Consider the following 12,701-nt stretch of genomic DNA (forward strand, 5'->3'; position numbering starts at 1 on the left):
AATCTATTAAAAGTTGTGGGTCAGATGACCTCCATGATACACTTTGGGGTTCTCTAAACCCTGGCCCATAACATGGCTCATAGGCCGGCAGGAATTTCTGGACCAGCCGACAGCCACCCCCATCCCAGGCTTCCCAGCGGTGACGGGTGCCTTCAACGGGATTGTCCCGTTGACAATGGAGCGGCCAGAAGGTCTCGCCTTCTCTGCCGCAAAACCCGCTGTGGGGTGCGTGGAAAATCCCCGCCCATTGATCCAAGAAAGGGTACAGCACAGAAAGAGGCCATTCAGTCCAACCTCCTATGCTGGCTTTCCAAAATAACTATTCAATTCATCCCACTTCTCCCCACCTCTCAAAGGCTTGTGGACCCCTGTAAATCTCTACCCAGAATGTTCTGCTTGCTCAGTCATTGAGTGGAAACAAGTCAGAGATTCGTGGATACTTCAGGAATCAAAGGATATGGAATAATGCGGGAAGTGGAATCAGGTTAAAGATTAACTTGTTAAATGGTGGAGCGGGCTCGAAGGGATTGAAGGACCTACCTCTGATCCAATTCCTTATGCTTTTCTTTCCTGCGTTTCCCCCATAGCCCCTTCAAGCATTTAGCCAATTTGATTAATCAGTGGATGATTCAGCCCTAAACGAGGCTATTGAACCCATTGTGGCTATGATGGTGAAGTCGGCATCCTCACCGTTGTCCTGAGGGAGTGTTGCACTATCAGAGGTGCAGCCTTTCAGTTGAAATATGACAGTGAAAGCTCCCCTCTGCCCTCGCAGCGACTGTGCAAGATTCCACAAGACTGTTCAAAGAGGAACGAGGAAATGCCCCCAGGCTGGCAACAGCCCAACTCTGTAACCCCTGCCAGCCCAACAACCCTCTGAGATCTAAAAGAAGTGAGACTCTGTGGATGCTGGAACTCTGAAATACAAAGTACTGGATGAGCACAACGTGTCTGGCCGCCTCTGTGGAAAGGAACCTTTCGAGTCCGTGTGACGCCTTCCACAGAACCAGGTTGGTGCGCTCCTCCGTTCCGGCCTCTCTTCAACATCCCTCCATTTTAACCCCTCCACCAGCCACTCCCGTGCCTCCAGTTCCCTGTCCTCGAAGCTCTGGAATTCCTTTCCTGAACCTCTTCACAAGCCCAGCTTCATCAAACTCCTCCAGACCTTTCACGGAGCCCAAACATTCTGTCCCCATACCTTCGCTCAGCCTCAAAGGTTTTACGATGTTAACGGCACTTTGTAAATTGCTGTTGTTTGCGTCCTGGTCAATATTTAGCCCTGAATGAAACTCAATTTTTTAAAAAGAGGCAGATTCCCTGGTCATAATCTCATTACTGTTTCTGGGATCTTGCTGTGTATGAATCGGCTGCCAAGATTCCTCCAGTACAAAAGGCCATTTCACTGGCTGTAAAATAGCTCTGGGAGAGTCTGAGGTTGTTTTTTTTTTAAATTTAGAGCACCCAATTCATTTTTGGGGCAATTTGAAATGAAATGAAATGAAAATCGCTTATTGTCACAAGTAGGCTCCAATGAAGTTACTGTGAAAAGCCCCTAGTCGCCACATTCCGGCGCCTGTTCGGGGAGGCTGGTACGGGAATTGAACCGTGCTGCTGGCCTGCCTTGGTCTGCTTTCAAAGCCAGCGATTTGGCCCTGTGCTAAACAGCCCCAATTTAGCGTGGCCAGTCCACCTACCTTGCACACCTTTGGGCTGTGGGGGCGAAACCCACGCAAACACGGGGAGAACGTGCAAACTCCACACGGACAGTGACCCGGGGCCGGGATCGAACCTGGGACCTCGGCGCCGTGAGGCTGCAGTGCTACCAGAGTCTGAGGTTTTGGAGAGTACTACAGGAATGCACGACTCTATTTCTGTAAATAAATCGGCCGAGGCGGACATGGTGAGACCGTCGTTATCTACAGTAGGTTTAAGTGATGATCTTACCTCCTGCGGTGCATTGATAACACCGAGTCCATAACCAAACTGTAAGGAGCCGAGCACTGCTGTGAAAACAGAGAGGACCAGCAACCCTGTCACTTCCTGAATGAAGAATACAGAAGGTCAGAAATTAGGCAGCCCCCTTGCTGATGAGAATCCATCACCGACATTGGTGATCACTAAAAGCCCTCGTACAGGAGGCTGGCGAGGAGAGAGGAGGGGAAAGAGTGAGGAGAGAAATTGGGAAAGGAGGTCAGGAATGAGGGGAGGGATTGGGAGATGGGAAATCTGCGGAGAGATTGGGAAGAGCGGAATTCGAGGAAGGATTGGGAGTGGATGTGAGGCAATCAGTGAGAGGCAGAAGTGGGAGAAAATGGGAAAAGGGCAGGAGATGAAGGGAGTGGAGAAGGGAATAGGGAGGCGATGGGAGGGAAAGGAAAGGGGATGAGGGTGATGAGTGGGTGGTGGGTGAGGTTTTGGCGATAGGAGGCGGTTGGAGAAGGTGGTCTCCAATGGAACTCAGCACGATATCCCAGTCATTGGGAACAGACAGGCAATGTCGCCAGTTAATCCAGGAAATTCTAACACGTGATGCAATGCCAACTCCAAAAACAAGTCCTATTACTTAGGCTGACTCCTTGACATGCTACTGAGAGGGTACTGAGCTCGTTCCCGCTGGGCGTAACTTTTCCAATGACCCAATAAACATTCCTCCCGCTAGCAATACAGGGTTAACTGGTTCTGCCTCCCATGATGGTAATAACAGTGTCAAGGCCCAAGGTGGACACACAAATCTACCATCATACAGGTGACTGACCCAGGAGGCCCAAGAAGGTAAGTAAACAGGGTAGCTCGTATTCCATGAGTCCCATGGAGAGATCGATTAATGTATCTCCGTGGGCCTAGTAAGCGTTATTACAATGAGCATTCATGGAATCTTGCCATGCACTTCATTTCACAATGCAACAACAAACCAAAAAGTTACTGAAAAATGCATGTTGTTGTTTTAGTGTAGCATTGTCAAAGTATTCCATGTGGCTTCTCCAAATAAGGATGAGTCATCGATACTTTTTGATACAGCCTCTGCTGACATAAATCTGGTTAAGCAGGAAGCTAACATTTTTGCGAATGGATTAAATCAACAGTTTGATTACAGGCGGAGTATTAACATTCCCTGTTAGCAGAATCCAGTACTCACTTTAATATTTAAAAAGTGCCACGTTATCAGTCAGGAGCACTGAGGAAGGTTCGCCTGCAGGGCCTCACTCCAACTAACGGTGGGGTGACTGGCACAGCCACGGACCGCAGGAAGTGCCAAGGTGTTGAATTGACAGGACCTCAGGCAACACCTCCTCGCCACTGGGCCAGTGGAAATGATCAGACCTCCCTCAACCATTGCACCCCGGCCCAAGCTGGGCCTGTGGTGACAGCGCAACCCGGCCAAATGCACCCTTCGCACCCCACTGCCCACCAATTATTATTTTTTATAAAAAATTTAATTTAGCTGTTAGCCAGATCTTGGTAGAAAGTTAGAGGAATGGCAGGGAAGGGAGTGCAATGTTCCTCCTGCAGGATGTTTGAGGTGAGGGATGCAGTTAGTGTCCCTGCTGATTTTACCTGCAGGAAGTGCTGCCATCTCCAGCTCCTCCAAGACCGAGTTAGGGAACTGGAGCTGGAGTTGGAAGAACTTCGGATCATTCGGGAGGCAGAAGGGGTCATAGATAGCAGCTTCAGGGAATTAGTTACACCAAAGATTGGAGATAGGTGGGTAACTGTAAGAGGGACTGGGAAAAAGCAGTCAGTGCAGGGATCCCCTGCGGTCGTTCCCCTGAGAAACAAGTATACCGCTTTGGATACTTGTGGGGGGGGGACTTACCAGGGGTAAGCCATGGGGTACGGGCCTCTGGCACGGAGTCTGTCCCTGTTGCTCAGAAGGGAAGGGGGGAGAAGAGCAGAGCATTAGTAATTGGGGACTCTATAGTCAGGGGCACAGATAGGAGATTTTGTGGGAGCGTGAGAGACTCACGTTTGGTATGTTGCCTCCCAAGTGCAAGGGTACGTGATGTCTCGGATCGTGTTTTCCGGGTCCTTAGGGGGAGGGGGAGCAGCCCCAAGTCGTGGTCCACATTGGCACGAACGACATAGGTAGGAAAGGGGACAAGGATGTCAGGCAGGCTTTCAGGGAGCTAGGATGGAAGCTCAGAACTAGAACAAACAGAGTTGTTATCTCTGGGTTGTTGCCCGTGCCACGTGATAGTGAGATGAGGAATAGGGAGAGAGAGCATTTAAACACGTGGCAACAGGGATGGTGCAGGCGGGAGGGATTCAGATTTCTGGATAACTGGGGCTTTTTCTGGGGAAGGTGGGACCTCTACAGACAGGATGGTCTACATCTGAACCTGAGGGGCACAAATATCCTGGGGGGGGAGATTTGTTAGTGCTCTTTGGGGGGGTTTAAACTAATGCAGCAGGTGCATGGGAACCTGGATTGTAGTTTTAGGGTAAGGGAGAATGAGAGTATAGAGGTCAGGAGCACAGATTTGACGTCGCAGGAGGGGGCCAGTGTTCAGGTAGGTGGTTTGAAGTGTGTCTACTTCAATGCCAGGAGTATACGAAACAAGGTAGGGGAACTGGCAGCATGGGTTGGTACCTGGGACTTCGATGTTGTGGCCATTTCGGAGACATGGATAGAGCAGGGACAGGAATGGATGTTGCAGGTTCCGGGGTTTAGGTGTTTTAGTAAGCTCAGAGAGGAGGCAAAAGAGGGGGAGGTGTGGCGCTGCTAGTCAAGAGCAGTATTACGGTGGCGGAGAGGATGCTAGATGGGGACTCTTCTTCCGAGGTAGTATGGGCTGAAGTTAGAAACAGGAAAGGAGAGGTCACCCTGTTGGGAGTTTTTTATAGGCATCCTAATAGTTCTAGGGATGTAGAGGAAAGGATGGCGAAGATGATTCTGGATAAGAGCGAAAGTAACAGGGTAGTTATTATGAGAGACTTTAACTTTCCAAATATTGACTGGAAAAGATATAGTTCGAGTACAATAGATGGGTCGTTTTTTGTACAGTGTGTGCAGGAGGGTTTCCTGAAACAATATGTTGACAGGCCAACAAGAGGCGAGGCCACGTTGGATTTGGTTTTGGGTAATGAACCAGGCCAGGTGTTGGATTTGGAGGTAGGAGAGCACTTTGGGGACAGTGACCACAATTCGGTGACGTTTACGTTAATGATGGAAAGGGATAAGTATACACCGCAGGGCAAGAGTTATAGCTGGGGGAAGGGCAATTATGATGCCAGTAGACGTGACTTGGGGGGGATGAGGTGGAGAAGTAGGCTGCAAGTGTTGGGCACACTGGATAAGTGGGGCTTGTTCAAGGATCAGCTACTGCGTGTTCTTGATAAGTATGTACCGGTCAGGCAGGGAGGAAGGCGTCGAGCGAGGGAACCGAAGTTTCAGTTGGGGCGCTGGATAGTTACAAGGTAGCGAGGAAGGATCTAAAGAGGGAGATAAGACAAGCAAGGAGGGGACATGAGAAGTATTTGGCAGGAAGGATCAAGGAAAACCCAAAAGCTTTCTATAGGTATGTCAGGAATAAGCGAATGACGAGGGAAAGAGTAGGACCAGTCAAGGACAGGGATGGGAAATTGTGTGTGGAGTCTGAAGAGATAGGCGAGATACTAAATGAATATTTTTCGTCAGTATTCACTCAGGAAAAAGATAATGTTGTGGAGGAGAATGCAGAGCCCCAGGCTAATAGAATAGATGGCATTGAGGTACGTAGGGAAGAGGTGTTGGCAATTCTGGACAGGCTGAAAATAGATAAGTCCCCGGGACCTGATGGGATTTATCCTAGGATTCTCTGGGAGGCCAGGGAAGAGATTGCTGGACCTTTGGCTTTGATTTTTATAGTACGAAGTCTTACAACACCAGGTTAAAGTCTAACAGGTTTGTTTCGATGTCACTAGCTTTCGGGGCGCTGCTCCTTCCTCAGGTGAATGAAGAGGTCTGTTCAAGACATTTTTATGTCATCATTGGCTACAGGAATAGTGCCAGAGGACTGGAGGACAGCAAATGTGGTCCCTTTGTTCAAAAAGGGGAGCAGAGACAACCCCGGCAACTATAGACCGGTGAGCCTCACATCTGTAGTGGGTAAAGTCTTGGAGGGGATTATAAGAGACAAGATTTATAATCATCTAGATAGGAATAATATGATCAGGGATAGTCAGCATGGCTTTGTGAAGGGTAGGTCATGCCTCACAAACCTTATTGAGTTCTTTGAGAAGGTGACTGAACAGGTAGATGAGGGTAGAGCAGTTGATGTGGTGTATATGAATTTCAGCAAAGCGTTTGATAAGGTTCCCCACGGTAGGCTATTGCAGAAAATATGGAGGCTGGGGATTGAGGGTGATTTCGAGATGTGGATCAGAAATTGGCTAGCTGAAGGAAGACAGAGGGTGGTGGTTGATGGGAAATGTTCAGAATGGAGTACAGTCACAAGTGGAGTACCACAAGGATCTGTTCTGGGGCCGTTGCTGTTTGTCATTTTTATCAATGACCTAGAGGAAGGCGCAGAAGGGTGGGTGAGTAAATTTGCAGACGATACTAAAGTCGGTGGTGTTGTCGATAGTGTGGAAGGATGTAGCAGGTTACAGAGGGATATAGATAAGCTGCAGAGCTGGGCTGAGAGGTGGCAAATGGAGTTTAATGTAGAGAAGTGTGAGGTGATTCACTTTGGAAGGAATAACAGGAATGCGGAATATTTGGCTAATGGTAAAGTTCTTGAAAGTGTGGATGAGCAGAGGGATCTAGGTGTCCATGTACATAGATCCCTGAAAGTTGCCACCCAGGTTGATAGGGTTGTGAAGAAGGCCTATGGAGTGTTGGCCTTTATTGGTAGAGGGATTGAGTTCCAGAGTCGGGAGGTCATGTTGCAGCTGTACAGAACTCTGGTACGGCCCCATTTGGAGTATTGCGTACAGTTCTGGTCGCCGCATTATAGGAAGGACGTGGAGGCTTTGGAGCGGGTGCAGAGGAGATTTACCAGGATGTTGCCTGGTATGGAGGGAAAATCTTGTGAGGAAAGGCTGATGGACTTGAGGTTGTTTTCGTTGGAGAAAAGAAGGTTAAGAGGAGACTTAATAGAGGCATACAAAATGATCAGGGGGTTGGATAGGGTGGACAGTGAGAGCCTTCTCCCGCGGATGGAAATGGCTGGCACGAGGGGACATAACTTTAAACTGAGGGGTAATAGATATAGGACAGAGGTCAGAGGTAGGTTCTTTACGCAAAGAGTAGTGAGGCCGTGGAATGCCCTACCTGCTACAGTAGTGAACTCGCCAACATTGAGGGCATTTAAAAGTTTATTGGATAAACATATGGATGATAATGGCATCGTGTAGGTTAGATGGCTTTTGTTTCGGTGCAACATCGTGGGCCGAAGGGCCTGTACTGCGCTGTATTGTTCTATGTTCTATGTTCTATTACTGTCCAGCTGGGTAAAGAGCCACAGGAATCTTACAGGATACTGCGAGGCCTGGATAGAGTGGACGTGGAGAGGATGTTTCCACTTGTAGGAAAAACTAGAAGCAGAGGACACAATCTCAGACTAAAGGGACGATCCTTTCAAACAGAGATGAGGAGGAATTTCTTCAGCCAGAGGGTGGTGAATCTGTGGAACACTTTTCTGTGGAGGCCAAATCGCTGAGTGTCTTTAAGACAGAGATTGATAGGTTCTTGATTAAAAGGGGAGCAGAGGTTATGGGGAGAAGGCGGGAGAATGGGGATGAGGAAATATCAGCCATGATTGAATGGCGGAACAGACTCGATGGGCCGAGTGGCCAAATTCTGCTCCTATGTCCTGTGGTCTTATGTTTGGAGACTCAGGACACTTAACAGAAAATTGGATGAGTACTAAAATAAATGAGCAAATTTTAAACCAGGACAATGACACAATGGACAGTTAACAATGATGTCAGAAACATGGAGCAAAGTGAACAAATCCCAGGAAACCGCCACTACCGAACCTGATAAAGATCGCCTCACCTGGACAGATTCGGACATGTTCACTGGGACCCGATCTCCAAACACTGACACTCCGCAAGGACCCCCTGTAAATACTGACACACTCCCCGGAGACCCCCAGTAAATACTGACGCACTCCCCGGAGACCCCCTGTAAATACTGACACACTCCCCGGAGACCCCCTGTAAACACTGACACACTCCGCGGGGACCCTCTGTAAATACTGACACACTCCCCGGGACCCTCTGTAAATACTGACACACTCCCCGGAGACCCCCTGTAAATACTGACACACACCCCCGGGGACCCCCTGTAAATACTGACACACTCCCCGGGGACCCTCTGTAAATACTGACTCACTCCCCGGGGACCCCCTGTAAATACTGACACACTCCCCGGGGACCCCCTGTAAATACTGACGCACTCCCCGGGGACCCCCTGTAAATACTGACACACTCCCCGGGGACCCCCTATAAATACTGACACACTCCCCCGGGGTCTCCCTGTAAATACTGACACACTCCCCGGGGACCCTCTGTAAATACTGACTCACTCCCCGGGACCCCCTGTAAATACTGACACACTCCCCGGGGACCGCCTGTAAATACTGACACACTCCCTGGGATCCTCTGTAAATACTGACACACTCCCCGGGGACCCCCTGTAAATATTGACACACTCCCCGGTGACCCCCTGTAAATACTGACACACTCCCCGGAGACCCCCTGTAAATACTGACACACTCCCCGGAGACCCCCTGTAAATACTGAAACACTCCCCGGGGACCCCCTGTAAACACTGACACACTCCCCGGGGAGCCTCTGTAAATAGTGACACACTCCCCGGGGCCCCCTGTAAATACTGACACACTCCCTGGGACCTCCTGTAAATACTGACACACTCCCCGGGACCCCCTGTAAATACTGACACACTCCCCGGAGACCCCCTGTAAATACTGACACACTCCCCGGGACCCCCTGTAAATACTGACACACTCCCCGGAGACCCCCTGTAAATACTGACACACTCCCCGGGACCCCCTGTAAATACTGACACACTCCCCGGAGACCCACTGTAAATACTGACACATTCCCCGGGGCCCCCTGTAAATACTGACACACTCCCCGGAGACCCCCTGTAAATACTGACACACTCCCCGGGGTCCCCTGTAAATACTGACACACTCCCCGGGAGCTCCTGTAATTACAGACACACTCCCCGGAGACCCCCTGTAAATACTGACGCACTCTACGGGGAACCCCCGTAAATACTGACACATTCCCTGGGGACCCTCTGTAAATACTGAACACTCTCTGGGGACCCCCTGTAAACACTGAGACATTCCCCGGGGACTCCCCTGTAAATACTGACACACACCCCGGGACTCTCTGTCAATACTGACACACTCCCCGGGGACCCCCTGTAAATACTGACACACTCCCCTATGGACCCCCTGTAAATACCGACACACTCTCCGGGGACCCCCTGTAAATACTGTCACACACCCCGGGACTCTCTGTAAATACTGACACACTCCCCGGGGACCCCCTGTAAATACTGACACACTCCCCTATGGACCCCCTGTAAATACCGACACACTCCCCGGGGTCCCCTGTAAATACTGACACACTCGCCGGAGACCCCCTGTAAATACTGACACACTCCCCGGGGACCAATGTAAATACTGACACACTCCCCGGAGACCCCCTGTAAATACTGACACACTCCCCGGAGACCCCCTGTAAATACTGACACACTCCCCGGGGACCCACTGTAAATACTGACACACTCACCGGGGACCCCCTGTAAATACTGACGCACTCTACGGGGAACACCCGTAAATACTGACACATTCCCTGGGGACCCTCTGTAAATACTGAACACTCTCTGGGGACCCCCTGTAAACACTGAGACATTCCCCGGGGACTCCCCTGTAAATACTGACACACACCCCGGGACTCTCTGTAAATACTGACACACTCCCCGGGGACCTCCTGTAAATACTGACACACTCCCCTATGGACCCCCTGTAAATACCGACACACTCTCCGGGGACCCCCTGTAAATACTGACACACTTCCCGGGGACACCCCTGTAAATACTGACACACACCCCGGGACCCCCTGTAAATACTGTCACACTCCCCGGGGACCCCCTGTAAATACTGACACACTCCCCGGGACCCACTGTAAATACTGACACACTCCCCGGGGCAACCTGTAAATACTGACACACTTCCCGGGGACTCCCTGTAAATACTGACACACTTCCCGGGGACCCCCTGTATATACTGACACACTCACCGGGAAACTACTGTAAATACTGTCACACTCCCCGGGCCTCACTGTAAATACTGACACACTCCCCGGGACCCCCAGTAAAAACTGACACACGTCCCGGGAACTCCCCTGTAAATACTGTCACACTCCCCTCGGGACCGCCTGTAAATACTGACACACTCCCTGGGACACCCTGTAAATACTGACACACTCACTGGGGACCCCCTGTAAATACTGACACACTCCCTGGGATCCTCTGTAAATACTGACACACTCCCCGGGGACTCTCTGTAAATACTGACACACTCCCCGGGGACTCCCCTGGAAATACTGACACACTCCCCGGGGACTCTCTGTAAATACTGACACACTCCTCGGGGACTCCCCTGTAAATACTGACACACTCCCCGGGGGCTCTCTGTAAATACTGACACACTACACTGGGACCCTCTGTAAACACTGAGACGTTCCCCGGGGACTCCCCTGCAAATACTGACACACTCCCCGGGACTCTCTGTAAATACTGACACACTCCCCGGGGATCCCCTGTAAATACTGTCACACTCCCCGGGAATCTACTGCAAATACTGACACATTCTCCGGGATCCTCTGTAAAAACTGACACACTCCCCGGGGACTCCCCTGTAAATACTGACACACTACACGGGGACCCTCTGTAAATACTGACACACTACACGGGGACCTTCTGAAAACACTGAGACATTCCCCGGGGACTCCCTGTAAATACTGACGCCCACCCCGGGGACTCCCTGTAAATACTGACACACTCTCCGGGGACACCCCTGTAAATACTGACACACTCCCCGGGGACTCCCTGTAAATACTGACGCACTCCCCGGGGCCCCCCTGTAAATACTGACACACTCCCCGGCGTTCCCCTGTAATAACTGACACACTCCCCGGGGACTCCCATGTAAATACTGATACACTCCCCGGGGACCCCCTGGAAATACTGACACACTCCCCGGGGACTCCCATGTAAATACTGATACACTCCCCGGGGACCCCCTGGAAATACTGACACACTCCCCGGGAATCTACTGTAATTACTGACACATTCCCCGAGAGCCACAGTAAAAACTGACACACTCCCAGGGACCCCCTGTAAATACTGACACACTCCCCGGGATCCTCTGTAAATACTGACACACTCCCCGGGGACCCCCAGTAAATACTGATACACTCCCCGGGGACTCCCTGTAATTAATGACAAACTCCCCGGGAATCTACTGCAAATACTGACACACTCCCCGGGACTCTCTGTAAATACTGACACACTCCCCGGGACCCCCTGTAAATACTGACACACTCCCCGGGGACACCCCTGTAAATACTGACACACACAAAGAACAAAGAACAAAGAACAAAGAAATGTACAGCACAGGAACAGGCCCTTCGGCCCTCCAAGCCCGTGCCGACCATACTGCCCGACTAAACTACAATCTTCTACACTTCCTGGGTCCGTATCCTTCTATTCCCATCCTATTCATATATTTGTCAAGATGCCCCTTAAATGTCCCTATCGTCCCTGCTTCCACTACCTCCTCCGGTAGCGAGTTCCAGGCACCCACTACCCTCTGCGTAAAAAACTTGCCTCGTACATCTACTCTAAACCTTGCCCCTCTCACCTTAAACCTATGCCCCCCAGTAATTGACCCCTCTACCCTGGGGAAAAGCCTCTGACTATCCACTCTGTCTATGCCCCTCATAATTTTGTATACCTCTATCAGGTCGCCCCTCAACCTCCTTCGTTCCAGTGAAAACAAACCGAGTTTATTCAATCGCTCCTCATAGCTTATGCCCTCCATACCAGGCAACATTCTGGTAAATCTCTTCTGCACCCTCTCTAAAGCCTCCACATCCTTCTGGTGGTGTGGCGACCAGAATTGAACACTATACTCCAAGTGTGGCCTAACTAAGGTTCTATACAGCTGCAACATGACTTGCCAATTCTTATACTCAATGCCCCGGCCAATGAAGGCAAGCATGCCGTATGCCTTCTTGACTACCTTCTCCACCTGTGTTGCCCCTTTCAATGACCTGTGGACCTGTACTCCTAGATCTCTTTGACTTTCAATACTCTTGAGGGTTCTACCATTCACTGTATATTCCCTACCTGCATTAGCCCTTCCAAAATGCATTACCTCACATTTGTCCGGATTAAACTCCATCTGCCATCTCTCCGCCCAAGTCTCCAGACAATCTAATTCCTGCTGTATCCTCAGACAGTCCTCATCGCTATCCGCAATTCCACCAACCTTTGTGTCGTCTGCAAACTTACTAATCAGACCAGTTACATTTTCCTCCAAATCATTTATATATACTACAAACAGCAAAGGTCCCAACACTGATCCCTGTGGAACACCACTGGTCACAGCCCTCCAATTAGAAAAGCATCCCTCCATTGCTACCCTCTGCCTTCTATGGCCTAGCCAGTTCTGTAT

At 50.4% G+C, this 12,701-nt stretch overlaps 1 protein-coding gene across 1 annotated transcript in view; it reads right to left on the bottom strand.

The window, feature by feature from the left end:
• The window catches only part of slc2a2 (solute carrier family 2 member 2), a 93,316-nt gene that overhangs the window by 42,272 nt on the left and 38,343 nt on the right, over positions 1 to 12,701 (bottom strand). Inside the window, exon 2 of the mRNA XM_072473660.1 lies at positions 1,945 to 2,040. Coding sequence (XP_072329761.1) covers positions 1,945 to 2,040 — 96 coding nt within the window. The remainder of the gene's footprint in view (positions 1 to 1,944; positions 2,041 to 12,701) is intronic.

The sequence above is a fragment of the Scyliorhinus torazame genome, chromosome 14, assembly GCF_047496885.1.
Source record: "Scyliorhinus torazame isolate Kashiwa2021f chromosome 14, sScyTor2.1, whole genome shotgun sequence".
In the NCBI taxonomy this organism is placed as follows: domain Eukaryota; kingdom Metazoa; phylum Chordata; class Chondrichthyes; order Carcharhiniformes; family Scyliorhinidae; genus Scyliorhinus; species Scyliorhinus torazame.